The 26,755-nt window shown below is 43.8% G+C and overlaps 1 protein-coding gene across 24 annotated transcripts in view; it reads left to right on the top strand.

Annotated features, from left to right (window-relative positions):
- Positions 1–26,755, top strand: part of Sp100 (SP100 nuclear antigen) — a 95,884-nt gene extending 69,129 nt beyond the window's left edge. For 16 of the 24 annotated variants that reach the window (XM_048808710.1, XM_015481510.2, XM_015481508.2 and 13 more), the window contains 12 exons: positions 2,714–2,752; positions 5,698–5,772; positions 9,891–9,938; positions 11,210–11,314; positions 13,531–13,673; positions 14,988–15,026; positions 17,766–17,810; positions 22,120–22,235; positions 23,836–23,953; positions 24,231–24,302; positions 24,783–24,914; positions 26,451–26,755. In XM_048808710.1, coding sequence (XP_048664667.1) covers positions 2,714–2,752; positions 5,698–5,772; positions 9,891–9,938; positions 11,210–11,314; positions 13,531–13,673; positions 14,988–15,026; positions 17,766–17,810; positions 22,120–22,235; positions 23,836–23,953; positions 24,231–24,302; positions 24,783–24,914; positions 26,451–26,579 — 1,061 coding nt within the window. In that variant the 3' untranslated portion in view covers positions 26,580–26,755. Of the gene's footprint in view, positions 1–2,713; positions 2,753–5,697; positions 5,773–9,890; positions 9,939–11,209; positions 11,315–13,530; positions 13,674–14,987; positions 15,027–17,765; positions 17,811–18,780; positions 20,843–22,119; positions 22,236–23,773; positions 23,954–24,230; positions 24,303–24,782; positions 24,915–26,450 lie in introns of those variants that run through there. The other 8 variants (XM_015481511.2, XM_048808714.1, XM_015481516.2 and 5 more) reach the window with 6 other exon arrangements.

Here is a 26,755-nt window from a genome sequence, read left to right on the forward strand (position 1 = left end):
AGACTCCCCACCAAGAACACAGCATGGTGACCCATCGCCCGCCCTCCCTGCCTTCAGTAGCGATTCAGCTTTCTCTCCTATGGGGGATGCAGGCCTTCTGTTTTGTCCGTTGTTGCTGATGCTGTTGTAATTGCTGTCTTTCCTCCCAGTGCGCCTGATCACTGATCACTCATTACTCCTATATAAATGAAAGCTATTCATTTCCATAATCTGAAATTTTCTGATTTTTCTTATTATATTATTAATTGCTTCTTTGGGGGTTTCTGAGCCTATGATTATATCATCTGGAATATTTTATATTTTTTTAACCTTTCTGAGGCAGGTGTTTTAATTCAATTGCTGTCATTTTTATCACCGATTAATTATTTAAGGCTGATATTTTTCTGCGGGCATTCTGTTATCAGTCTTCTATAGGTTCCTGTAAGTGGTGTCTTCAATGTTGTTATTGGCTAGACATCCCACAATTCGCATTTGTATTTTCTCCTTGACTCAGGAGACATTGAAGAGAAGGGGAAGAAAGGGCATGTGCTCTGTTTTCTGGCTATGGAGTTCATTACACAGGGACCACGTCTGCCTTGTTAAATGTGTTACTTGGGTCTTTCATAGCCTCCTCTGTCTTGTCCAGTGATCTCTTATGAGCTAAAGAAAAAAAGTCTTCTAATAGTATATTTCTGCTTCTTATTGAGTCTCCTATGATTTCTCCTTGCTGAACACTTTTTGGCCTGAATTACACTTTCTTTGAGATTCAGTGATAAGCCCTGATTTCTTGTAGAGATATGCTAATGCATATTTATTTTCATTGTTTTTAAATATATGTTTAAGTTAGTCTCTTGTATGTAGTGAAAAGTTGGGTTTAACTTTGTAATTGGATCTAAAATTTTCTTTTTCAAATGAGTCAAGCACATTTACTTTTATGGACATCAAGATGCTTGATCTTGTTTGGTCCCATTGATTTCTACTACGAATTCTAGGGTTTGGGGTTTTTGAAATGTCAACACTCTACATTCTGTCTCTTTGCATTTTGTGTGGGTGTGGGTGTGTACTTCAGATACCTAGGAAGGTTGGCCTTTTTGTTCCGCTGGACACCTGGCCACTGAGCTAAGACTATACCTCACTACATTCCTTACAGTTACTCTGGTGACTGGATTCTGGCCCCGCCCATTTCCTAGTGTGCACTGGTGGGAGCAAAGACACTGGATATTTAAGGATTAGGTTTCTGCTCTTGTCATCACTCATAGATTTGTCTTTTTATGATACCCTTGATCTTCTCTTTTAGACGGTACCCATTAGTTTCCCATCCAGATTTGTAAAATCAGAATATGTTCAGTCTCCTCACCCACTCAGTTTTAGACCATTATTATTGCCTTTCAGCTGTTAAAAAATGCTTCACAATTACTCCTGGGTTTGTCCAAATAATACCCTTTGACTCCTAGTGATAAAATAAAAAACTTGCTCTACCACCCATATTTCCCTCTAATCCACCCCCACTCCTTATATTTTAGTCCTTTTGCCAACATTTTTCCAATACTGCCTTGGTTTAGTGATTTAGGTTATTTTCTCAAAAAGGGATCAAAGGAACAACATCCCCCAGGATTCTCTTGTTTGAAATTAATTATGTGTGTTAATTATACCTGAAAAACAATTTGCTAATTATTTATAGAAATATCTTGTAGATTTTTGTCCACATTAAATGTTACTGTGGAAAATTCTGTAGCTGATAAGATTCCCTCTCTTGATATTTTTGCCTAGGCTGCTCATTCAATCCTTCCTGTAACTTTGAGGTGTGGTAAATTTTCTGGAATATGTCTCAGGGTTGACGGTCTTGAGTGCACGTCTTTGCTACAGGCTGAAAACATGTGTACTGGTAATACATGTGTTCTATGTGATACTAGAACTTCATGTACCTTTTTCTTGACTTATCTTCAAGTATTCCTTCTTTTTTTTTTTCTTCCTTCAGAAACTCCGATGATCTGTTCATGGTTTCCCACTGACTCTTTTCTCTCTACTGATTTTTCTCAATCGTTCTCAAACATCCTTGTTTCCTTTTCTGAGTTCTATAATCTATGTCCTTTTTAATTTCTGAATTGTCCCATCTCCTTTGTTTTCCTCCTACAGTTTGACTTCATTGTTCTGATGGGTTTATTTCTTAATTTCTGCATGTTGTAAACAGGAAATATAACTTTGGATTTTCAAGGTATTCCTCTAAATTCCAGCAAGTGTGCTGACATTGTCTGAAATCTTGTTTTTACCTGTTGGACATTCCCCTTCTGTTGTCACCTTCTGCCTGGTATTGAGCAATTCTAAAAATTTTTATTTACTGTGAGTGTTAAAACCTCATGTACTGGTGGGATTGTGGCTCAGTGGTAGAGCGCTTGCCTAGCATGTGTGAGGCACTGGGTTTGATTCTCAGCACCACATATCAATAAATAAAATAAAGGTCCATTGACAACTAAAAAAAATTTTATTAAAAACCTCATGTAAATATTCTTTTTAAGAAATAGTAAATCATTGACAATGCAAATATAGGTTTTTGTGTTAATTTTTTCTATGTGACAATAACCAAGGTGGTGTGTTTCTAGATGGGGATTTAGCCTCACAAAAGCATAGTGGAATGAAGGTTTAAAAATAGAATACTTGAAAGCTACTGATATATAAAGCTTGTAAACCTTTGTTTATAGCTCTAAAGGATCGTTTTCTCTCTTTTCTGTTGAAGGGAAAAAAAGACTTCATAAACTAAACCATCTCCAAAAAGGTAAGGAGAAATGTTAGCCTTCACTCCTTGAGCTTGCTGTCGTCCTGATCTTTCTTCCAGATCTCACCTTTGCTGCAGCCCCTAAATCTCCTATGAACCACGATAACTGATTAACTCTTGGTTTATTAAGAATACAGGCTAAGTCATTGTAACAAGGATATCCCCAAATGCAGGCTTAAACCAAACAACGTATATCTCTTTCATTTAACAGTTCAGGGGTGGTAGGAAGAAGCTGCCTTCCTTGACATGTGGTTACCATTTCTGGGTCCAATAAGACTGACCTTGTGGTTGCTCTCTCTCAACCAGTGGGAATGGGAGAAATGAACAGAACAACCACCATTGGTTTCTTGGAAAGAAGTCTTCTACTCAAATCCCATCAGCCAAAACTTGGTCACTTGGCCAGAGTTTGCTGCAAGTGAGGCTGAGAAGTATAATCTCTCCCCAGCATCCATGAGGGCAGCCATAACTCTCTTCTTATAGAAGAAAGAGAGGATGATTGTGGGTGACAAGTAGCAGCCCGCCTACTTGCCCTCCACGTTTGCATTCAAAGTCACCAGTTCCTCCAAATGAGGAAAGCATTGGTTCAAACCAAGCCTTCTCCACATTGAGACCCTTTGGCATGAGCATGAGCTGGAACCTGGGGTGCAGCACAGAATTACAAGCCAGAGATGAGCCATCCCTGATTGGGAAGTGGGAGGAGAGGGCAAAGTGTTAGAAGGGGGTATTGTAACTAATTGATCCAGCCCCTGGTGGAACAAGGAGAAATAGACAGTGGGAACTCAAATCAAAAGCTACTGCCCTGGAACCATGTTGGGTCTAAGCCTGGGAAACACAGTTACTCAAACCAAACTCAGAGCACACATCGTACTATACTTGGGTGTTGGAGGAAGAAGACATAGGATGTTCCATTGTTTGCTGCACAGGCTACAATGTTTTGTTTCTATAAAATACTTCTAGTGTACTTATGTGGTAGTGGTGTCAGGGCTTCTTTTTTTCCTCTAGAGTTAAAGCATCTTTGGATATATTTTTTTTCTTTCCATTACTTCTAGCATCTCTATCATTTTCCTCTCCATCCCTATCTTATCATGTTTGTCATATCCTAATGTGTACTTACCCAGGTCTGAGACATTTTTCCTTTGAGCTTCTACTGGTTCCCATGGCCGTCTTTTTGGTAGATCCTTGATGTCTCCCAGATATGGTGAATGAATGAGCCACATTCTTTTTTTTTAGTTCTTTAGAGACCCAATATAGAGTAAATCTCTCAACTCAAGTTCCCTTAATGCAGAAACTAACCGGCTGTGGAGATCCACACTCCTGCTGGGCCACCGTCCACGTGATCCATCCTAGTGATCTTTCTGCACAGAGTATCTTTCAAGAAGAACTAACTGAACTCCTCCTTTCCCCGGGGAAGCCCATGAAAATTGTCCTTCCTCAAAGCTCCAGTGGGCCTGTGGCTGGCTCCTAGCAGAGTCTCCCTTGTACTTGTCCCACGGTCAAGGCTGTAAATATTTCTGCTCCTCCAAATTCCTAGAGATGCAGGCCAATTGCCTTGAAGGCAAAGCCTTCTCACTTTCCTTGAGGAGAGGGGATTTCTTAGCTCAATTCTATAGCAAGTGTAGGGTGCCAATCAATGGCAATTGGACAGGAAATCTAAGAACAGCCACATTTCCTGTATGCTTAATTAAATTTGAGAAAAAAAAAACTTAAAAAGAACGACTCTAAAGGAAAGTCCAGGAGCTCTATGGGATTGGAAGTCTTAAGCCCAAGATCTCTTAATGAGGAGAGCTTGGGTCAACTGAACCAGACAACTTTATGCCTTTAATCTGTTTGACCTCAACATATTTTGATGAAAGGTGAATATAGCAGTACCAGAGAAAGACACAGAGAGATAGAAAAAGAGTCTGTGTTTGCCTCAGGTGTTCACAGCTGAACCAGGGGACAGAAAGAGGGTATCTTGGCATGGTGAGCCGTGCCTGCACACACCACCTCACTGCTCTCCACCCACACCCACTAACTACTGAATCTGAGAACATCTTTCCCTGAGATAGGGTTTCAGTGAACCACTTTTTTCTGTCTTTAACCTTTAGGCTTTCTAAGATTTTAACATTTATCTCTACAATTCCCCTAGGGCAGTGTCCTTTTGCTATTATCTGTTCAAAACTATTTAAATAAGGTCTTTGGTGACTTTCATTTTCTTTTCAGCCCAAATTCTTGACCAGGGCTAAGATGTTAGTGTCTCATCCTTGTAGCTGATCCTCCCTTCTCCCTGAATAATCCAAATTCTTATGTTGCTACCATTGATTTCTGCCTCTCAACCAAAGGAAATCTACAATGTTTCACTTCGTTTTTTAAATTTTTGTATGCTTCAGATTCTTCATTGGTAATGGGGTTTAAAAAAATTTCTCTCCTAAATTTACTAGCATATGGATGTATTGGTGGTACACACCTGAAATCCCAGTGGCTCAGGAGGCTGAGGCAGGAGGATCCCAAGTTCAAAGCCAGTGTCAGCAACTTAGCAAGATCCTAAGCAACTTAGTGAGACCCTGTCTCAAAAAATTAAAGGTGCTGGGATGTGGCTCATTGGTTAAGTGCCCCTAGGTTCAATCCTGGTGTGTGTGTGTGTGTATGTGTGTGTATCTTGTATTACTATCTAGAATATAATAAGCACTTAAGTGTTAGATATCATCATTATTATCACAATGTTCTTTGGTATAATATGTTAATTTTTTTATTGACATGGGAGTAAATGAATTTGGATCAATGTCAGAGTAAATACAATGGAATCTCAGGTGAACCCAGGTTACTATTAAAGGCTTGGAATTTGCAAGGCTATGGACTACATAGCTTTCATTATGTATCAGACTCTTGAAAAGTTACAGTAAAGTAGAAATCTGAAAACCACTGTTATGCAATGCAACTGTTTTATATTTTTCCTTTTTTCTCAGAAATAAAGAAAGGCAGACATAGATTCCACTCAATTCAGAATAATGCCCTTCAAAGGAAAAGAGGTTGGCCAAAAGGTAAGAAAGGAAAAGAAACATTTTCAACAAACATTAAATTCTCGTGCTTTATTTTGTTCGTTAGTAACAAGCCTGTTTCCCTAATTGCTTTATGTAGATGTGCTGACTGTTAAGAAATATATAAGATACTGTCAATTTTCAAAATGGGTCAGGGAAGGAAAGATAATACACTACAAACAAAACGTGAGTGATGAGTCTGCCACTCCTCCCCAGGTCCCCGGCCACTCACTGTGGCCTCTGCTGATCTGATAACTTCTAAGGCTCAAAATAGCTCACACACACACACACACACACACACGCACCTGTAACTCACAGGAGATGTGTCCACTCCCACTTCCCTGACGCCCTGTGGTAATCCTGCAGACTTGGGCCTGCCCCTTCGCCACTTCTGCCTCAGTTTACTCCTAATAACATGAATCAGACTGGCTGCCCTCCCAGGCTCATCGCGTTCATACGTGGCTTCCCTTGAGAATCTCCCACCCAACCCGGTGAGCACCTTGGACAGCTGCCTGTCCTGCAGGGAGAACAGCCGGCCCCTGTGGAGTGTCTGCCATGGCCCCTCACCATTGCTGCCTGGAAGGGTAGGAACAGCAGCTCATCTTCCTGGAGTCCACCTGCAGATCTTCTTTCCATCCCACCTGTAGAGGTTCCACCCTACCATGTAGAAAGCCCCCTTTCTCCCTGGGAAATTTGCTGATCCTTCTAGAACTCTGCTGAGTTTCTCTTTCAGCCAGGAGAAAGCTGTGGCAAAGGGATGATGAAGCAAGCAGAGAAGACATTTATCTGCCTGTCTCCTAGGTTGCCCCATTGTGATTCAGCCAGTCTAAAATCAGCCTTCTCTGGATACGTGTATATATATATGTATAAATGGAATATGTACATACAGAAACATATGTATATTTATAAATATAAATACATATAGGCCATAAATTTCTCACTAGTAGAACAAAAGCAGTATCTTCACTGCCTGTCCATTCTTAATAGTGACAAACTTGCTTTGAAATTAAGGTGTCGAATGGTCCTTCTAGAAGGTCCACCCCCTTCTGCAGTTACTTTGGGCAGAGTACTTCTCAAAAACGCTCCAGTCCTGCTCCCAGGAGGCCCTGGCAATCATGGTTCTTCTCTGTTCCTTTGTAGGCCCTCAGCACAGTCCTCTGCCACCACTTTCCTCATAACTTTCACACTTAGAGCAGGAGTGAGTCTGATCGTGTCTACGTCCCTCACATCCCCATGGCCAGACACAGTGATGTCTTAAAGACTTCTCACTTGGCTTGAAGGAGATGTCTGACGATTCTCTGTCTCAAAAAAAAAAAAATGTAGGCTCTTTCATAAGGCCTGGGGGTGGGGCAGTCTGATGCTGGCAGAACCAGGCTCCCCCTTTCCTATCGTGTTCTGTGAGCAGGGCTAGACCAGCACTCTGCTTGAGGATTTAGGATCCCATCACACCATTCCTGGATCCTGAGACATCTGCTGGAACTCGGAGAAAACCCAAGAGTCACCTAAACATCCTAACCTCTTTTGCTCAAAATTATTTTTAATGACTTTCACTTTTTTCTGACCACATTGTTATTTTTGAAAGTTGATATAGAGTTTTAATAGTAGTAACAGTACTAGTAGTAGTAAAGTGGTTACTAAGACTAGTACACACAAGAACAGTTAAATCCTGCTCTGTCCGGGTGTTTTACTTCCTGACTGTAAGATAGGGCAAGCCATTGTAAAGCCAAGTTCACTTTATCAAATATGATCTGGTCTTCAGTCCAAATTTCTCTAAGCCATGAACTAAGAGGGAGCACAATGATCTTTTGTCTCTCGGCCCTGAAGTTGTTTGCCCTTGCAGGTTTTGATTGAAAGGAGAGATTAGCTAACCCACTAGCCCTAGGAGGATTTAAACAAAGAGAGACTAAGAGAAAGTAATGGCTGTTGCTGGAAAGATCCAGTTGCAGCCAAGGCTGGCGCTCCAGTTTGGCCACCTGATGGGAAAGGAGAGAGCAGATAGAACAGGTGTCATCTCATGGAACCAGGAGTGGAGAAAGAGAGAGAGTTGGCCTGAGTCCCTTCCGCATAGTGAGTGACGGGGAGAGAGTCCCACAGAGAACCACACCTGTGTCAATGACCTTTCACCCTGGCCACCACAGGAACTATCACACCTCAATCATATTCTTTGAAACTGATCAAATTAGAGCAATTTGTTCTGAGGCACAATCAAGGAGTGTTAAAAAAAAAAAAAGGTTCATCTACCTCCTTGAGGACTCCAATTTCCCATTTTGTTTGTTCTTCTTAAAACTTTGAGTATAATAGCCAAGTTGATTGTTCTTTCATGCAAGGTTAGTAATTCCTCACTGCATGTATCTCTGTAATATCTTAATTAACTTCCTAAGGGTGATGTCTTGTGAGGTAGGACAAACTTGATTTTGGGATGTGAATCATCAATCAATGTCATCTGGGGCCATTTTTATCTTGATGAGGTTTAAAAACATAAAAGCAAAAACCTCTGAGTAACTCTTACGGCAAAGGTTCAGAAAATAAAATAACATCCACCCTGAGGGTTCTTTGTACTAGATTAAAGGAAAGACCTCTCCCCAGCCTAATCTGGTCACAGTCAGCTTAAAGGAAAGCACATGTATGATTGTGTACATGGAGGAGGTTTTCTCCTAGGATCTATACTGCCAAATCAATACTCCACAATGACAGCCATGAGCACGGAATCACAGGCACAGGCTTTGAGAAGTGTGAGCGGGCACTCCATGTCCCTGACTTTAACAGCCACAAACAACAGAATGATACAGTCTTAAATTATCACATGGAGTGACTCAATCTTTCTTTTTTTTTTTTCTGCACATCCAGTCAACACATAAAATCAGATTCTACATTTTTCTTAGATATCTTTTAAGTCAATTTTTTGTGCTGTCTTTAGCTCTATAACTCTTAGACTTTGAGCCTTAATTTCTACAAATTCCCCCCCTTGATAACTTTCACTAGCTTAGTTTTGAAGTCCTTAGCCATTTTCTCCAGTATTTTCAGTAGAAAAATCTTTCAAGTTTAAGTTTGGGCGTGTGATTGATGAAGTCTGCCATGAGGTCTGTCCCAAGACCTTGAATTGCCGTTTTTTCTCTTTCCCAAAGGAAATTTTCACTACTTTTCTTTGATTTGTTTGGTTTTTTTTTTATAAAGTTTTTCTTTTTGTAGTTGTAGAATGCCTTTATTTTATTTGTATATGGTGCTAAGGATGGAACCCAGTACCTCGCACATGCTAGGCAAGTGCTCTGCCACTGAGCTACAGCCCCAGCCCTTAATTTGTTTTTTAAAAATCTCTGAGCATCAGTTTCCTCACCTTTAAAGTGAGAATAGTTGTAGTAGCTGTTTAATAGATTTGTTCTAAGGAGTTAGTAGAGACAAAAGTTTTCTTCATATTGTTCTCACCCTGTTGCTCGGGAAACAACATAAATCAGTGTTTCAGATGTGTTTGGGATGGATTGTGGATACTAATAAAGAAATGTAAGGTGAATCTCAGGTAAGTATTACTTTTATTCTTATTGTAATGATACCAGGAATTGAACCCAGGGGCACTTAACCACTGAGCCACATCCCTAATCCATACATATATATATATGTTTGTACATACTTTTTTGAGACAGAATCTCTCTAAGTTGCTTAGGACCTTGTTAAATTGCTGAGGCTGGCTTTGAACTCACAATCCACCTGCCTCAGTCTCCCAAGCACCGGGCGCCACTATGTCTTGCAGCATTACTTTTAGAACTAAGTGTAGGTCAGGGGTCAGCAAACTATGGCCCACAGGGCAAATTCCGTTCTCCAAATGTTTGTTTTAAGGTTTATTTAAACAAATCCACATCCTTTCATTTATATATTGTCTTTGGATGTTTTTCTGATACAACTCCAGAGTCAAGGAGTTGCATTGGAGATCATGGACACAAAACCTTAAATATTTACTACCTTTACAGAAGAAACGCCTGACTTTTGATCTTGGCATTTGTATTTTTCTTTAAGTACTAAACAAGCTCCTGTAAAATTACATTTAAATGGTGTTTTTGAAAAACATGGTTATTTGCAATGCAATGTTGTAAACAAGAGATAATCGTGCTGCTTCTCAACTTTCTCAGGGAGAAAAAGAGTCAACGTTAGACCCTTGAAAAGAGGGAGAAAAAGAGGTAAAAAGATGCGATCAATAGACTTTTAATAATTAAACACCTAAATTCCTGTTCTACAGTCTGCGTTCTGAGTGATAAATCAGTTTCCATCATTGGTTTAAGGAGCCCATTCCGAACATTAGGATCTTCGTTGGCAGTGGTCAGTTTCAACCACACGGCAGGTCAACGTGAACTCCCATTCTATTGACTAGTCAATTGATCTGAGAGGCCCCAGGCCACCCTGTCCTGCACCTCCTTTCACTATGTCCACAGCTTTTGAGGAGAGAAATATAAAGAAAAAAATATAAACTTTGTGATTGTCATGATACTTGGCAGACCCTTCTCTGGCCAGGTAGAAAGCTGTAGATGGCACAGAAGTAACACCAAACCCACGTTCTAACCCCCAGACTTCCTGGACTGCGTGGCTTTAGCCTGTCGTTTGCCATTTTGGGCTCCGTTTCCTCATCTGTAAAGATGTGGGGAAGGGTGTTTGGTAAATTAGACCAAGTTCCCTGCTGGGGCTCCCCCAGCTCTGATAGTCTGTATCTCTGAAATGGCTCAGGAAAAGCCATAGACAGCTCACTGTCCCCGTCCCAGAGAGAAGTCCTGGCTGTGTGCTCGATGGATCTCCTGGATCTTGGCTGGAAAGGCAGAAGGTCATTTTAAGACCTTCAATACTGATGTCCGTGGAATCAAACCTCAGTGACCCCAGGTGGGGACTTCAGGGGTCCCTGAGCCATTTGAAGTTTCTTCTCGAGCCCCCACCCTGAGCCATTGAGGAAGCTCCGTGGAGGATAAGTGAAGCAACTCAGAGAGCACAGAGAGAGAGAGAGAGAGAGAGAGAGAGAGACAAAGAGACAGAGAGAAGCTACCCCATTAGGTGCCCTGTGCCACCCTGCCCTGTTCCCCCAGTCAAAGCCTTGAATGGGGAGACTAGACTAAAATTTACTTATTTTTTTCCACATGCAGAACCTCAAAGTCATAACATGATTAGAAATACTTCTTCAAAACACCAGGAGGAAAGTCATTGTGCGGTAGGAGTTGTGGCCCCACAAGTCTGGGAGCTCAGCTTTTGCCTCACGAGGCTTCATGTAGGAATTCAGAAGGTGGGAGTGGAGGGTGACATTATTGATGGGCATCTAATCGGCCGTAAAAGAAAAACCTTGAAATCCAATACATTTTGAGTTATAAAAGAGGGATCTCAAGATAGATGGGGAGACAGAGTGCACAGTTTTAGAGGAAGATGGAGTTAAACAACAACAACAACAACAACATCTACTACTTCTTTGCAGGACCAAGAATTCCCAGAGAAAAAAATGTGAATTTCAACCTTCCTAAACTTCCTGTGACCTGTGGTGAGGCTAAGGGGACTCTCCATAAGAAGCAATTTAAGCAAGGTGAGTTTTGTTACCTTCGATTTTTGTTCAGGAAGTAGATCTCTGTGTGGGGGTCTCTGGGTTCAGATCCAGGTCTGGTGACCCACCAAGGGAACTCCTAGGACTCAGGGTATCACCCCACACCCAGGATTTATTAAAGTGGAGGGATGATATAAAATCAGCAAAGATAAGAGGCCCATGTGGCAAGATCCAGAGGAAGCCGAGGCTGGCTTCCAGGGGACCCTCCTGGTGGAGTCACGCAGTGCTTCCTTAATTCCCCATCAACAAACTGCGACAACACAAGTGAAGGGTCTTCTACTCGGACTGGCCTGAGCCTACGAGTCCAGGATTTTTTACCAGAGGTGAATTTCATAGGCACCCTCTGCCTAGCACATTCCAAAATCCCGACTCTCAAGAGGAAAACAGATTTTCTGCATAAACCATGTTGCTGGGACAGTTTGGACACAGTGAGTCATCTCATCAGTTCTGGGTAATGGTAGAATTGCTTCCAAGATCCATATTCCCAGATACCAGCCGGGGGTCCAACTTGCAAGTAAGCCTCTCTGAGGATAGAAGTTTCTTTTTTTTAACATTTATTTTTTAGTTGACTTGGACACATACCTTTATTTATTTATTTTTATGTGTTGCTGAGGATCGAACCCAGGGCCTTGCATGGGCTAGGCAAGCGCTCTACTGGTGAGCCACAACCCCAGCCCCAGGATAGAAGGATCTTATCGGTATTAAGTCCTTACGGCACAACATCCCAGGTAGGCTGCAGTAATGTGGCATTTTCACACTTGTAAAATTCATAAAACGTTACCCTACCAAGCCATCTACCCTTTCACTCATGAAAAAGGCCCACAGGATGCCCATCTGGCACCCGATGCAGTGAGAAACATTTCAACACTTGATGGAAAATGTGTACATGTGAGAAATTCAACATCAACCTTCCCGGGGCTGTTTCCTATAACATTTGTTCAGCTTTAAGTAGGAAGAGCACAGGACTTTAAAATAAACCTGCATTCAAGTTTTAGCTATACCAACAGGTTATTAGTTTATTTTTCATTACTATAATGAAATACCCATGGCAGGATACTTTATAAGGAAAAAGGTTTATTTAGCACACAATTTCAAAGTCTGATGTCCAAGAGCTGACAGCCTCCTGTGTTTGGCCCTTGGTGATGGCTTAATGGTAAGATGACATCATGGTGGGAGTCTCTAGTAGGGAAAGAGATCACATCACAAGATAGGAAAACTAGAGAGTTATTGGAGTCCCATAGCAACTACCTTAAGTACTCCCAGGCAATAGCTTCAGTGACCTAAGGACGTCTTAGCAGCCCCACCTCTTAAAGGTCTCACCACCTTTGACATCACCATAGTAAGGACCAGGCCTTCAACACCTGAACCCTTGGGAAACACACTCTAAGTATATCCAAACCATGGCAGACAGCATCTGTGTCATCAGCATCAAGGAACTCAGTCTCTCTGACCCTGAACTTCCTCCTCTACAAAATGAGAATAATAAAGTTTCCCTCACCATATTATTATGAGGGGAAAAAAAGAGACAATAGGTTTTGCCAATTATAATTTAAAGTGTAGCATGAATGTTCATCTCTCCTAATTGGTCCTCCCTCCCACAATACAGTTCTGTGGGTACCAGGTATCAGTGTTTGCCCTGTGACTCTACTGCCTGTGTGTGATTTAACGTTTTCCTCCATAACACTTCCATAATTACTTTTAACATCAAATAGCCATTATTCCAAAATTTGAGAAATCATCAGTTGTCATTAGCAGGAAGAAGGTGTTGCACAAGATGAGGCAGATGCACCTGTAGTGACAACTTTGACATGGCCACCTGGGTTCGCAGGAACTAAGCAGGCGCTTTGTGCCTTCATCAGACTTTCTGAAACCCAGGCTGGTTCCATCCTGAGGTGCAGAGAAAGGGAAAGAAAGAATCTTGCTCATTATTTAGGATCATTCATTTTTTTTCTCTTTTGATGGAACAAAATACTTTAAGAAGGTAACGTCAGTGGTAATTATTCCTTTCATCACATGAAGGTCAAAGAAACACACACACATGAGGGGGGGGCCCCCTCTGTCCTTGCCTTCCGGGCTGGACTGGGGTCCCTGATGTCTGAAAGGAATCCATTTCCTGACCCACAGCAGCCTGGGCCCAGCATGAGGGAGGTCCACTGTAGCGTTTCCTGGCTGGGAGCTCAGCTTCCTTGGTCTTTCAGGGGCCCAGATGAAGAGCATAAGGACTGAAGATGGAAAATGGCTCACCCCCAGGGACTTTGAGATCAGAGGAAACCACGCAGCAGCCAAGAACTGGAAGCTAAGCCTGCGCTGCCACGGGTGGACCCTGAAAGAACTGATAGAGGTATTCTGTGACAAATGGCTTCCATCAAAGGCCCACCCACATCAACACCAGGCTTCCGCAGAGTGTCAGTGTCCCAAAGCCCATCGTGATCCCCTTGCTCAGGTCATCATGCGAGTGTCCTTACAACGTGCCACTGAGGTGGTACCTTGGCTGGCTGAGGCCCTCTAAGCACGTTCACTCATGTCCTTGAAGGCAGGATGGCACACTGTGGCCGGGACTCTGCCATTAATGAACTGTGAGATCTGGTCACATGAAAGTCACTTAAGGTGGAGGGAGAAAGTGTCCTTAAACTTGGAGGGCCAATGTTAAAAGTCACCCATTACATACCCGAATATAATGCATCTGTGTGGGTAGTTCCTGGTAATAGAATATTTCAACAACATCTCTTTTGATAAGCCCATCAAATTGATTCTTTAACAATTGTTGGGTGAAAGTGAGAGAGAGAGACAGAGACAGAGAGAGAGAGAGAGAGAGAGAGAGAGAGAGAGAGAGAGAGAGATGCTGGGAAGAAAAACCAAGACCTTGAGGGCAAGACAAACACTCTTGTACTGAGCAAGACAGCCCAGCCCCCTCAAGTTTACTCTTGAAAAAAGAGTATAAATAAAGTGCATTTTAAAATAACTCCTTTCCTCCTACATCAGCTGCCGACATGGAGGAAAGAGGAATAGGTCTCTGTTGCAGATGAACACCTGCGTGGCTTTTGCCTCTGCGTACATCCCAGGTGACCTTTACTTGTGGCACAAGTAAAGAAAAGGTCTGCTCTCAGCAAATATTTACTGAGCAACATACAAATCTAGGAGGGCATCCAGTGTCTGAGCCCTTAGCCAGGATTAAGGCCACACATTGAGAGCAGGACTGCAGGTGCCGCTGCTGTAACAGGAGGCACCAACGGACACAGCTCCAGTAGCTGGGGATGGGATGGTCATCTCCGGAAAGCTCTGAGGTTGAGGAAACTTGCATAGAAAAATTTGCACCGAGCTTGGTCTTAAAGGAGATCAGCTCTGACAAGGAACAGTGTAGAACAGGGCATCCTACAGTGCAGAAGGGATGGCGGAAGCTCGGCTCCTGGGAGTGTCGAGAAGTTGGAAGCAATGAGACCCAACAGTCACTGGGATGGCTGTAGAGGTCATGTGGCCAGAAGGAAGAGCCTAAATGTCCTTCAATCCCAAATGACCTCCACGAAGACACCTGAGTTTGAGTTGACAGTGAGACATCCAGGTAGAAAGATCTGGAAGGCAGTCAGAAATACCACCCTCAAAAATCAAAAATAAGGCCCCATCATCACATCATTGATCGATCTTTTCTCTCTTTCAGGCAGGGCATCTACCAAACCCACCAATAACAAGAAAAAAGGTGATTATCCCATGACCTTCTGCCAATGTCTCAACCGTCAAATTGTTGATTTTCCATTTCTGTTTTAAATTGATCAGTTATGATAAAATCTGTCTTCATCAAATGGTGTTTGTGTAGTTGCTGCTTTCAAACATTTCTTAGCATAAGAGGTCAGAACTTCTTTGAGCATTAGAACATGTGAGATGGATGGCGGTGGGAACCATCCTTAAAAATGGACAATAAAGCAAAACTGTCCTTGTATGTATGTGTTAGTGAAAGGTCTGAGTGCCACATTATCTTAGAATTAAACAAAAAAAATAATGGGGCTGGAACTGGAAAAGCAAGCATAATTAGCAATTCACAAAACAATACTTCTAATGGCCATTGTCTCTGCGTTCTCATCTTAAGCACTGTCTGTCACTGTTTGGGGGGTTGTGTCTTCAATGAAATAAGAATGGAGCAAAAGTTTTCCGAGAAATATCCCAGGGTCCCTCCAGATGACCTATTGCAAACTTCCCCTGGGAAGGTGTGTCACAGGGAAGCAACAGTAAAAACCAGACTCCTTTCTTTTCTGTCTTTCCTCTACTAAACACACACACACACACACAGACGTACGCACACACACACACTTCTTCAAGAGAATTGTTTTTCCTTTATGACACACTTGAGAATATAGTGACTGAAGGCAGAAGTACCCTGCAAGTCTGCCGTGATGTTTGGATGTCATCTGAGTGTGCTCCGCAAGGGTTCGTGTGTTGAGATTTCATCCCCTTTGTGAGGTATTAAGAGGACAGAAACTGAATCCAACGATGGTGTCCAGAGGTGGGACTCTTGGAAAGTGATTAGGATTAGATAAGGTCACCAGAGTGGAGCCCCGAAGGCTGAATACGGTGGCTTTGTAAGAACAGGGAGCGAGACCAGATGCTGTCCACACGCACTCCCTGTCTTTTGCCATGCGATGTCCTGCATCACCTTTGGACTCTGCAGCAAGGCCATCATCAGATGTTGGTTCCTGAACCTCCAGAACCTCGTTTCTTTTTTTCTTTGTTTTTCTAATAAAAACGGACGTGGGTATTTTGTTATAGTAACACAATATGGATTACTACGGCTGCTGACATGGAAAATCTTGTCCTCTGTGAGAGGCCCTTTGACCCCGCCAGAGGGTCTGTACAGACCTCACTTCCATCCAAAAAGGCGGATTCTCCTTCATGGCAGTGGTCTGTGGAGTGCATGGAGGAGCAGTTTCCTTGCTGTGTGGAGTGCAGGGAAGGTGTGAGCCTGTCGGTGCCTTGTGTGGCCTCTCCAAGCCTGGCTGTCCCAGAACCTGGTGAAGCGAGGAGATGGGGGAACCACCACTCCCTGACCTCTGACCCTGGTGAGCTTGTATTTCTCTTCCACATCAAGAATCCAGTCCTCACAAGGCCGGCTCTGGAACTCTCTGCTCACTGGCTTCCTGGCCAGACACTCAGTGACCAGGCTCTGGATCCATTGGGTTTTCTGGAAAAAGAGACATTATTTGATCTATTTATTAAGGCCAAACATGTCCTCGCAGCCCCAGAGCCAGGGGTGACTCTGCCCGGGATGATTAGTTGGGTTGAACGTCACTCATCCTTCTCTCTCCAAGGCCTTCCTTCCACGGCCGTTGGCTTCTGATGCCCATGTCACTCTCTGCGCCATGCGGCAGGTGCTACTGTCAGCATCTTCTCTGTTCCTGCATTTCCTGATCAAACCTGCTGGTGATAGCTAAGACTCTCTGGGCTAATAAGATCTGAAACTCCAAGATGATCACTTCCTGGCTGCTAAGAAACCTCTTCTTCTGAGTCATGACCGTGTTCATCTCGTCATGCCCTCGAGTATTCAATCACCAGCCATCTGGGGAGCAGTACTAGTGCCAGGCAACGAGCTTGATCAAAGGCAGCCGAGGGGGGCCCAGACAGCAGGCCCCAAGGACTGCGTTCTCCTTGTCTCACCTGAGAGAATAACTAATACAGTGGGGGCCCATTCCAGGCCTCTCAGAGAGGAGCAGTGAGAGGGTCACCTCTTCAGTCAGTTGTACCTTGCTTCACATCGGGTGCTTTGTCTATGACCTCTCTGCCCCAGGCTGAAGGCAAATGTGAGGCCACCAGTGCTCCAGATTGGAAGGAGTACACATCATTTCAAAGGTATCCAAGGTCAAGGCCAGCTCCTGGGGTTCAGGGGAAGTGGAAAGGTTCTTCTCTTCAGGAAGAGGCGCTACAGCCCCAAGGACCTTGGACACATTTTGTCTTCAGGGAGGGGCTCCAGGAGAGCTGCAGGAGGCAGTGGAAGTCTTCTGAGGGACACCTGCAAGGCCTCCAGGACTGGGCCCTATGGTCACAGGGGGCCTTGAAGGATGAGTCCTCAGCCTAATTCTCACTGCAGCTCTCTGGGTGGCAGGACACCTCCTTATATACAGAAAATGCTGGAGGGTTGCAGGTAGGAGCATCAGTGAGGTTTCTCCAACTCAACCAGGAAAGGAGGGCCAGACTCCCTGCATGACTTCACACAGAGTCCCCCTGAGTCTTAGAGCCAGGGAAAGGACTTTTCACTGGACTGAACGGTCTCAGACACATAATTTAATGTGTTCTCATTCTCATTAGGGCAAATAGCCCATAAAAGCAGGTACAAAACAAAACAAATAGAAGGATATGGCCTAAATCCCTTCAATAAATAAGTCTATTCAAATATGTGATTAATAAAACATCACATTCAATATTTTCACTCCAAGTTTCTCTCTTTCAGAGGAAAACACGGGAGTCTCTCAACAATGTCTTAGTTGACCCCCATGTAAGTACTATGTCCAGCTTATCCCCAGACCTCTGCCCTGGTACATGTCCTGTATCATGTCTGCTTCTCCCTGACGCGCTCACTCCCTGTTGGAGTATGTTGCTGTGTGTAATGAACAAAGAATACCAGCCAGGGACATGGCTCTGAGGCTGGGTGTCTCCACTGAAACCACCCTTTCCATCAGTCTAATTGGAAAACTTCCCGTGCCCTCATCTCCCCCCAAAAGTGGGTATGGGAGGCTGAACTTAGACAACTGGGGTATCTAGAGGCAGAGCTTGAGTGGAAAATACAGGTCTGGCCTGAAGATTAGGGGGTGCAGCAAGTTTGATTGGAAAACAGCTCTTTAAAGAAGGCAAGATAGACAGGAAAATATGCGACATCCACTCAGATGCAGGCAAAGAGCTCAAGATGGTCTTCAGTATCATCCTGAGGGAACAGGCTGGGCCCAGCTGGCAATTCGAAGTGTGGACCCTGGACCCTGTCCTTAATCATGCATAGATATGCACAACAGAGCAAGTGGCTCCTTCTTGGAGCCCCTGTGGCCAGTCTCAAGGGAGCCATCGGGAGTACTGTAGCTGGTTAGGACAAAACCATCACCACTCAGCAAATCACAGGGCGCTTTTATTCAAACTGCTTGGCTGGTGCTTAATAATGTGCGAAGCATTCTGTTCCCATGCGTCCTGTCCATTTTCGGCTTGCCATAATGCTGCCTGCTTTGGGGTCTGCCCAAATCATAGATGACTCCTCTTTCTAAGCCAAATCACACCTGGATTCTTTTCATGAAAATGAGATGCACCTTTTAGGTAGGTCTGGTGTTTGCACAACTGCAGGGGACACCTCTCATTATAGAATGCTATGCAGCTGGACTGATGCAGGATGCCAGCAAGAGGGATAAAAAGTGGGGGTTGCCGTGCCCTCTGGTTTGCTGTCAAATGCACTGCCCTAACAAGATCTAGGTACCTCAACACAGCCGGTGTTCCTGTGCTGGAGCTGGGACCCTTCAGTGGTTGAAGAGCTCTCACATCTGGAGTCTGGATAACTTGATTGACAACAGTCATGGTTCTTGCAGCCCATAGTCAAACCCTCTGTGAAGATGAAAAGGCAACTAACTGTTGCAGTGAGGATGTCCTCGCCCTTCTTCAAGCCCAGCCCTTGCTCAGAAGAAAACCTTGTCTGCACATTGCAATCACCAGGGGTGGGGGTCACCCCCCAGATTCTAATGTCATTGGTTTAATGTGCTTCCCGAGAATGATGATTTTCCAAAGCTCCTCTGTTAGTTTCTTTAGCGCAGCCCCTATTGTGAGTGGCTGTAGACCAGGGCTGCTCCATCTGTAGTGTGTGTGATATCCCCCTGGAGCCAGGCAGGCCACCACTGGCTGGGTCCCATCCTGGCCCCTGATTCAGCACCTGAGGGGTAGAACCCAAGACGGTGGACTTCTAACACGTCCAGGTGATATTGATGCTGCTGATCCAGAGACTATTGCCTTACACACAGAGGTCTCACCTGATGACTGTGAATTAGAACCACCTGAGCACATTCGCCACCAACCCAGAATCACAGTTGAAAAATCTCTGGTCCTGGAGCCCCAGGCCATCTAAAGTGTGTGTGTGTGTGTGTGTGTGTGTGTGTGTGTTTTGCTGGGGATCTAACCCAGAGCCTTTCATATACCAGTCCAGCACTCTACCACTCAGCCACACCCCAGCCCTGAATTTTTTAAAAACTTCCTGGTGACTCTATTCTACAGCAGATTAGAAACCACTGCTGAGCAAAAGAACAAATTTTTCTTCCTAAGAAGATTAAAGAGAGGGACAGGGATGCGACTCAATGGTAGAGCACTTGCCTAGCACACTCTAGTCCCTGGTTTTTATCACCATCATAAAATAAAGTACGAAAGAAAGAAGGAAAGAAGGAAAGAAAGAAAGAAAGAAAGAAGGAAACCTTAAGTCTGCAGGCTTCCTACACCATGTAACTCCAGCATGGGATTTGCCTGTATTAATCATTCTTTCTCAAGGCCCACTTGCCCTGTATTTATAAGATGATACTCAGGAATCTTGACCCAGAAACCTAAAAATAATGGTCAGCATCCACAAGTCTCACCTGTTAGGACAAAAAGGAAAAATGGTTGCCGGGCTCTATGCAAGGGTGACCTTGGGAGTCCTTGGAGGTGTGCCCAATGATTTCCCTAACAGGCTACTCAAGTTTTCTTATTGAAAGGGAACACATTGGCCAGATACATCTTGCCACCTAGAATTTGCTCATATGGGTGACTTTTGATTCTCTTCTTATCTTGAATTTATAAGATCAAGAGAAATTAGAAATTATAAATAAATCACCTCAACTCACTGGGCTCAGGAATGACTACTAATGACTTTAAACCCAAATAGCAGGGCATTTTGCTTTGGCATTTTGCTCTACACCCTCATAGCAGCAGACCTTACAGAAGCACCGAGAAAGAGGTAGATATTTTAAAATTAGAATCAGCAGGACAGGGGTAGGGTCGGATCCCTGAGATGGAGACCAGGAGGAATAAGAATTCTCTTCCAGGCTTCTGGGTGGGTTGTGGGGAGATGAGGAGCATAAATGAGGAGCAGATTTGACACAGGAAGACAAGGAATGGGTATTGTGCCAGGATGGGTTTTAGACATGACAAAATGCATTTCACTAGGACAAAGAGCAGAGTTTTAATGTTTGGAGGCTCAAAAGGAGACCAGGATACAGGTCTAAAAGTCCTGGGACACACATGGTGAGTTTGGTCATGGAAGGAGCTGGTCGTTGAGAAGAATGAAATGAACAAAGGACGTTGGACAGAGTCCCAAGGAATCCCCACATTCCAAGGGCAGAACCTGAAAAGAAAGACAGAGTGTTAGAGAAAACCCCAAGAGAACGGGGTATCATGGAACGGTGCAGAGAGAGTATTTCTAGAAGGACTAGACACAGAGGTCCCACCTGAGAACTGTGAAGACATGGAACGGTGCTCCCTGTCACCTCCCCACCTCCTCCCCACCCACCAGAATCCCCACCCCAGCCTCACTACTAGATGGTCACATGAGCATATGCATTCCTCCTTCCAGCCCACGGTGCAGGTATTTCAGCCAGGGCTAGAGGCACTACCCACGTCTCTCCAGACAGTTAGTTCTCCTTGAACTCTTCTCTTTCTGCTCAGATGGTTCCAGGAGAGGAGGCAGGGCCCATCAGTCTGGGTAGTTCTCTAACATAGACACATGGCCCCCATACCCAGAAATTATAGCATGTAGGGCTCCAATGTTAGTTATTATGTAAATTTTCACCAAAAAAGAGAGGGGAAATGTAATTTCCCTTGCTTAACAGTGAGCTCCTTCCTTAGCCAATTTCTATCGTGACCTACAAATTCTGTCATTTTGAACATGCGTGAGTCTCTCCACAATCCTGATAAATACTGTCAAATTCTTAACTAAATGAAACTAAATCTGGCTAAAGGTCATATAAATTGAGATTGGTCTGAAATTCAGTACTGGCCAATTTTCTGAGCCCGGCCATCTTCCTTTTATAGAACAAGTTTACCATCTCTTTCCTGGGCACAGAAAATGAGGGTAGAGTCTCAGTCTTCAACCCTGGGCAGTTGCCATGACCATACTCCTTGAACATTAGAAATGGTGTTCCACACCTCACTTGCCAAGTTGGCTGAGTCATGGGGGATCTTCCTCCAGGTCCCCAGAACCTGTCCTCCCTGGCACTCACCTGGTCATCTGCACCCATGGTCCTTCCACCCAATGGTACTGCCACAGGTCCAGGGCCCACCAGACACAGAACCCACAGTCTAGGGCCTTCTTACCAGACCCTTTCTTCAACTCCTGGGGAGCTTATGGCCAAGACTATGGGATACAATGATATCTCAGAAGTTTATTCCATCTCATTAAATTTCATTAATTTAATTGACTCACCCTTCGTTGAGTCAATTTTAAAAATAGACAGCTAGATAAGACACTGTGTTCCTGGACCAGACTTTACCAGACACATAATAAGTATATCAGATTATTTTTAATTCATCCTTTTTTGATGCTATTGTTGCAAGCTATTCCATGTCAGAATCACTGTTTTCATGAAGAAAAATATTCTGGTGTGGCACATAGCAACTGTCTTCTGAACTTTGTGGTAGACCAGAATGTCCTCTTATAAAATCTCCACTCAATATTGTTTCTTAATATTTTGAGGAGAGAGGTTTATAAGCGTCACCTTGGTACATGGAAAGCCCACACACTCTGGAATCCCAACGTGTTAACTTTCTGGGTCTCACAAATCCCAGTGATGTCTACACCATTTCCCTTCTAGCAAAAAAACTCAAATAAGTGCGAAGTATGCCGCCAAGAGAAACAGCTGGTCTTCTGCAATACTTGTTCAAGATCATACCATCAGAACTGCCACATCCCACCAGTAGATGCTCAGAGGTTGGTAAAGCACCTTCATCCACATCCCTTGTCCTTTCTTCTTGGGGTATGGTTCCTTTCACCATGCACACATATCCTGCAGAGCTTCTGTCACTGGTAGGGTGCACCCTGATGCAGAAGGAGCAGGATGCTTAGCATCTCAAGATCCAAAAGCATCATCCAGAGCTATTTAATGGTGCTGGCAACAGTAGATTTCATGGAAAGCAAAAGTTCTTTGCAAGTGGTTATTAGGTATAATAGTAAGAGCTGTCACTCCCACCTCTTTTTTTTAATATTTATTTTTTAGGTGTAGATGGACACAACACAATGCCTTTATTTTTATGTGGTGCTGAGGATCGAACCCGGGTCCCGCCCATGCTAGGCAAGCGCTCTACCGCTGAGCCACAATCCCAGCCCCTATTGGGTATAGTAGTAAGAGCTGCCTGTCATTCCCACCTCTTCTACTTGGTTCCCAGACCGTGCACTCTGACAGGCAGTAATATCCGAAACTGACTGCTGATGTTAGGCATATATCATCTGCTGTGGGAACATTGCAAAGTTGATCAAGCTGGTTCTATAATGAGCCTTCAGAAGTCCAGCCCAACAGTCTATCAAGCCAATTGAAGTCTGGGTAACCGGTCACATTTAAAAGACCCGTGACTTCTGTCGGTGTTAACCCCCTGGGATGCACTTCTTTTGCTGAGTGTATTTGGACAGAGGTGATGGGGTGCATGACTCCACAGAGGTCGATAAGGGGTTCTGGGAATGGTTTTGTGGGCAGAATTACGGTGGCCAGGAGAATGATCTCTACCAGGAATGTGACTGTCCCTGTGGGGACAGAGCTCTGCCCTTCTGTGATGTGGTCCCCTGCTCCTAGTACAACATCTCAGAGGATCAGTGTAAGCCTCTGCTTTTAACTGGTTGGGCAATCTGCAGAGGCAGAAAACAGAAGCTCTTTTGTCCAACCCACTTATAGTTCCCATCTCTTCACCATGGGCACATAATGGGCCCCTTGAGTAAGCATTGGGTGGCCAAGAAGAGGCTGACATTGCTAGGATGGGTCATTGTGTCCACCTGATTTACCAAGATCCTCCTAGCACCTCCTAGAACCTGGAAGAGATTAGAGAATGAATCCTGGGGCAAATGGAAGCCATCTGACACCCTGTCAGTAGATTTCCCTTCCAAGAAGTTTCTACAGCTCAGATTCTAGGTACAGCTCTGGCACAGATAGAGGAGAGGCTGCCTTAGCCTGTGCGCTGTGCTTACTCTGCCCAATTGAGAAATGGGAGCTGGTTTCCTGATTTCAACTAGGGTCTGATTGACTCATCAAGTTCCAGAACTTCTGGGCTTAAAGTACTAAATTCCAATAGTTGACCAAGGCTCACAGTGACTCAGATGGGAATTCCAAGTTTTGAGGTGAACAAGAGTCCACCACTCCCTGGGGCATCTCAGTCAACACACTGTCACCCTGTGACCACTATTGATGGAAGGGGATGTCCTTGACTATATGGACGTTGGATACATGGCAGAAACTACTAGGCACTCTTGAACTTTAGCAGCCATGGGAACGGTGGCTGGTTCACAGACGGTGCCCTTGCTCACTTTACGCCTGACCTCTCAGGAGCCAGTGGAGCTGCACCTTATGCAGGACAAAAGCCTGGGAAAAGCACCCAGAAAGCCAACCATGTCATCTGGAATCTGAGGTCTTGAAGAGGCCTATGCTGCCTGAGGAACAGCTGGTAAGTCAGTGTGACCCTGAAGCCCCCTCCTTTCTGTTCACACAGAGAAGCACAGACTGGCAGAGGTGGGAGAAATGGTGCTCCATGGCAATCACTGGCCTGTGATGTGTTTTGACTACTTGACCTACCACCAAAATTCACATTCCAGAGAAAATCCCCATTCCCTTTTTATTTCAAAGAGCCCGCAGGTCTGAGAGCCATGCATTCTCTCTAGACAGCCTTCAGGCTCTTTCTCTCCATGCTACCTTTTCCTTAAAATCTCCTCTGTCTTTTACAGAAATGTGAGCTGATCCTATTGAAGGTCTATTGTTATTCACAAAGTGCCTTTTTTGCCCAAGAACCATATTATGTAAGTAACAGCAACAAAGCCAGAAACTTGCATTAGTCAAACTTGTGATCTGAATCCTATGAGTCCAAGCTCCCATCATCTTTGCCTTGTCTTTGTTCAGTCTGTCCTAACAAATTACCACAGACTAATGGGTTTAGAAGCAACAGAAATTTATCTGGAAGTCTGAGGCCCGGGTGCCGGCCTGGGGGGTTCTGGAGAAGCTACAGAGGGCCACTTCTCACTGTGTTCTCACCTAGTGGAAAGGAGGGGGGGACCTCCTGGAGTCTTAATAAGGACACACATCCACTCTTGAGGGCTCCACCTTCCTAACATAATTAGCTCCCCAAGACTCACCTCCTAACACCATCATGCGAGGGTTAGCATTTTGGAACAAAAATTGGAGAAAGTGGGGTCACAAACGTTCAGACCATAGTGTTTGGGATGTGTGGGAGGCAGGCCTGGACCATGCTAATGGCCCCCCCTCCATGTTCTCCTCAACAGACTCAAGACCCCCAGGAGCACATGTGGTTAAACAAGGTCAAGGAAAGGCTGAATAAGAAGAAGTACCACCGAGTGGAGGGGTTTGTGCGGGACATGCGCCTCATCTTTCTGAACAACAAGGCCTTCTACAGAGTGAGTGGTCCCCTGCTAACCCTTCTCTTTAAGTAACTTTGCCTTTCATTTTATATCAGGTAAAGTTGCCCTCCCATGTGGCAAGCCTATAGCAGCAAAAATTCTGGAAATATTCTAAGAGCCCTGTGGCACAAGTGGGAAAAATAACAACAAACCAGCAGATGCCATTGCAGACACCACCCTAGGACTCCGAGTCTGCTCGCTTGGAGACTATTGATTCTTGCCCATGAAGAACTGCCCCTGCAGACCCATTATCTCCCACAGGAAGTAGAAGTGTATTTTAAAGGCATCTAGTCTTGCTCTTCTCTAAAAGAAGATAGCAAACTGAATTTCTCAAATTTCAAAATCTTGGATTTCTTTTTAGTCAGGTTTTTAGTCAGGTTTTTTCACTGCTGTGACCAAAGGATCTGACCAGAACACCTATAGAGAAGGAAAAGTTTATTTGAGAGCTCACAGTTTCAAAGGTTGACAGATGGCTCCATTCCTTGGGGCTTGAGGTGAGGCAGGAAGGACATCATAGCTGGGGAGTGTGGCGGAGGGAAGCAGCTCACATCAGTGATCAAGAAGCAGAGACTCCACTCTGCAGGTACAAATAGACACCCAAAGCCACGCCCCAATTCCCACCTCCTCCAGCCACACCCCACCACTTCAGTTACCACTCAGTTAATCCCAATCAGGGGATTAAATCACTGATTGCGTTAAGACTCCTACAACCCAATCATTTGTCCTCTGAACCTTCTTGCACTGTCTTACACGTGAGCTTTTTGGGGGACACCTCACCTACAAACCATAACACTTTCCATCAGAATTTCCTGGTGCCATTATCGAAAAGTTAACAAGGATTTCCAAAGAATAACAGTGAAGGAAATAAGAAGACACCATTGATTGGCCTTGGATATTTCTGCAATATTTTGCTGTTATGAATAATATTGTCTTTAAAAATCAAATAGCAAAAAAAATCAAATAGCAAGAATGTTTTAAAAAATTAAATTGATGATTTTCTGAATAAGAATTAGAGCGTGATCTACAGGTGGAACATCAAAATTCAAAATATGAAATAGTCCAAAATTTGAAATGTTTTGAGGGACAATATGACATCATGGGTGAAAAATTCCACAGCATGAAATTTTGTTTCATGTATAAAGTTATTAAATATATTGCATATAATTACCTTTGAGCTATCCATAGCAGGTTTATATGAAACATAAATGAAGTTTGTGTTTAGGCTCAGGTTCTATCCTCAAAACATCTCATTATGTACATCCTAATATTCCAAAATCTGAAAAAAAAAATCTAAAACACTTCTGATCCCAAGCATTTCAGATGAAGGACATTCAACCTGTAGTGCTATTTTTGCTTCTCTGTCTTCCCAACAAAAAGAAATAATCAAGCTATCAGGGAATATAAACTCCTCTTGACTGGGTTGATTCTCACTTGACGTCTGAAGGAGTCTAAATGAGACTCTGGAGTACCTGAGACTGGGAGTCTAGGCTCATTGAACAATGGCTAAGAAGGTTATTGTTTTTGCTTTTCCAGAACCACAAATTCATCCAGCTGCCGCTTAAGATAGAAGCCATATTTGAGAAGTATTTCAAAAACATTTTTTCAATCCAAGAAACAAGCGAGAGCATCTGTCAGTTTAAGCACATTATTATGTTAACATAGTCCATGTCTGTGTACCCCCTGGGGACCCTCTGGTTGTGTCACTAGTGACATGGTGCTCTGATGGTCCTCTATTCATTCTGCCTGTTCCTGTACAAATAACCTCATGTCACAATTCTTTTTTCATTTTTTATTATTGTTATTGTTCCTTTTTTTTAATAAAACTTAAAACTGTCTTA

This window comes from Marmota marmota, unplaced genomic scaffold (assembly GCF_001458135.2).
Source record: "Marmota marmota marmota unplaced genomic scaffold, marMar, whole genome shotgun sequence".
Taxonomy (NCBI): Eukaryota; Metazoa; Chordata; class Mammalia; order Rodentia; family Sciuridae; genus Marmota; species Marmota marmota.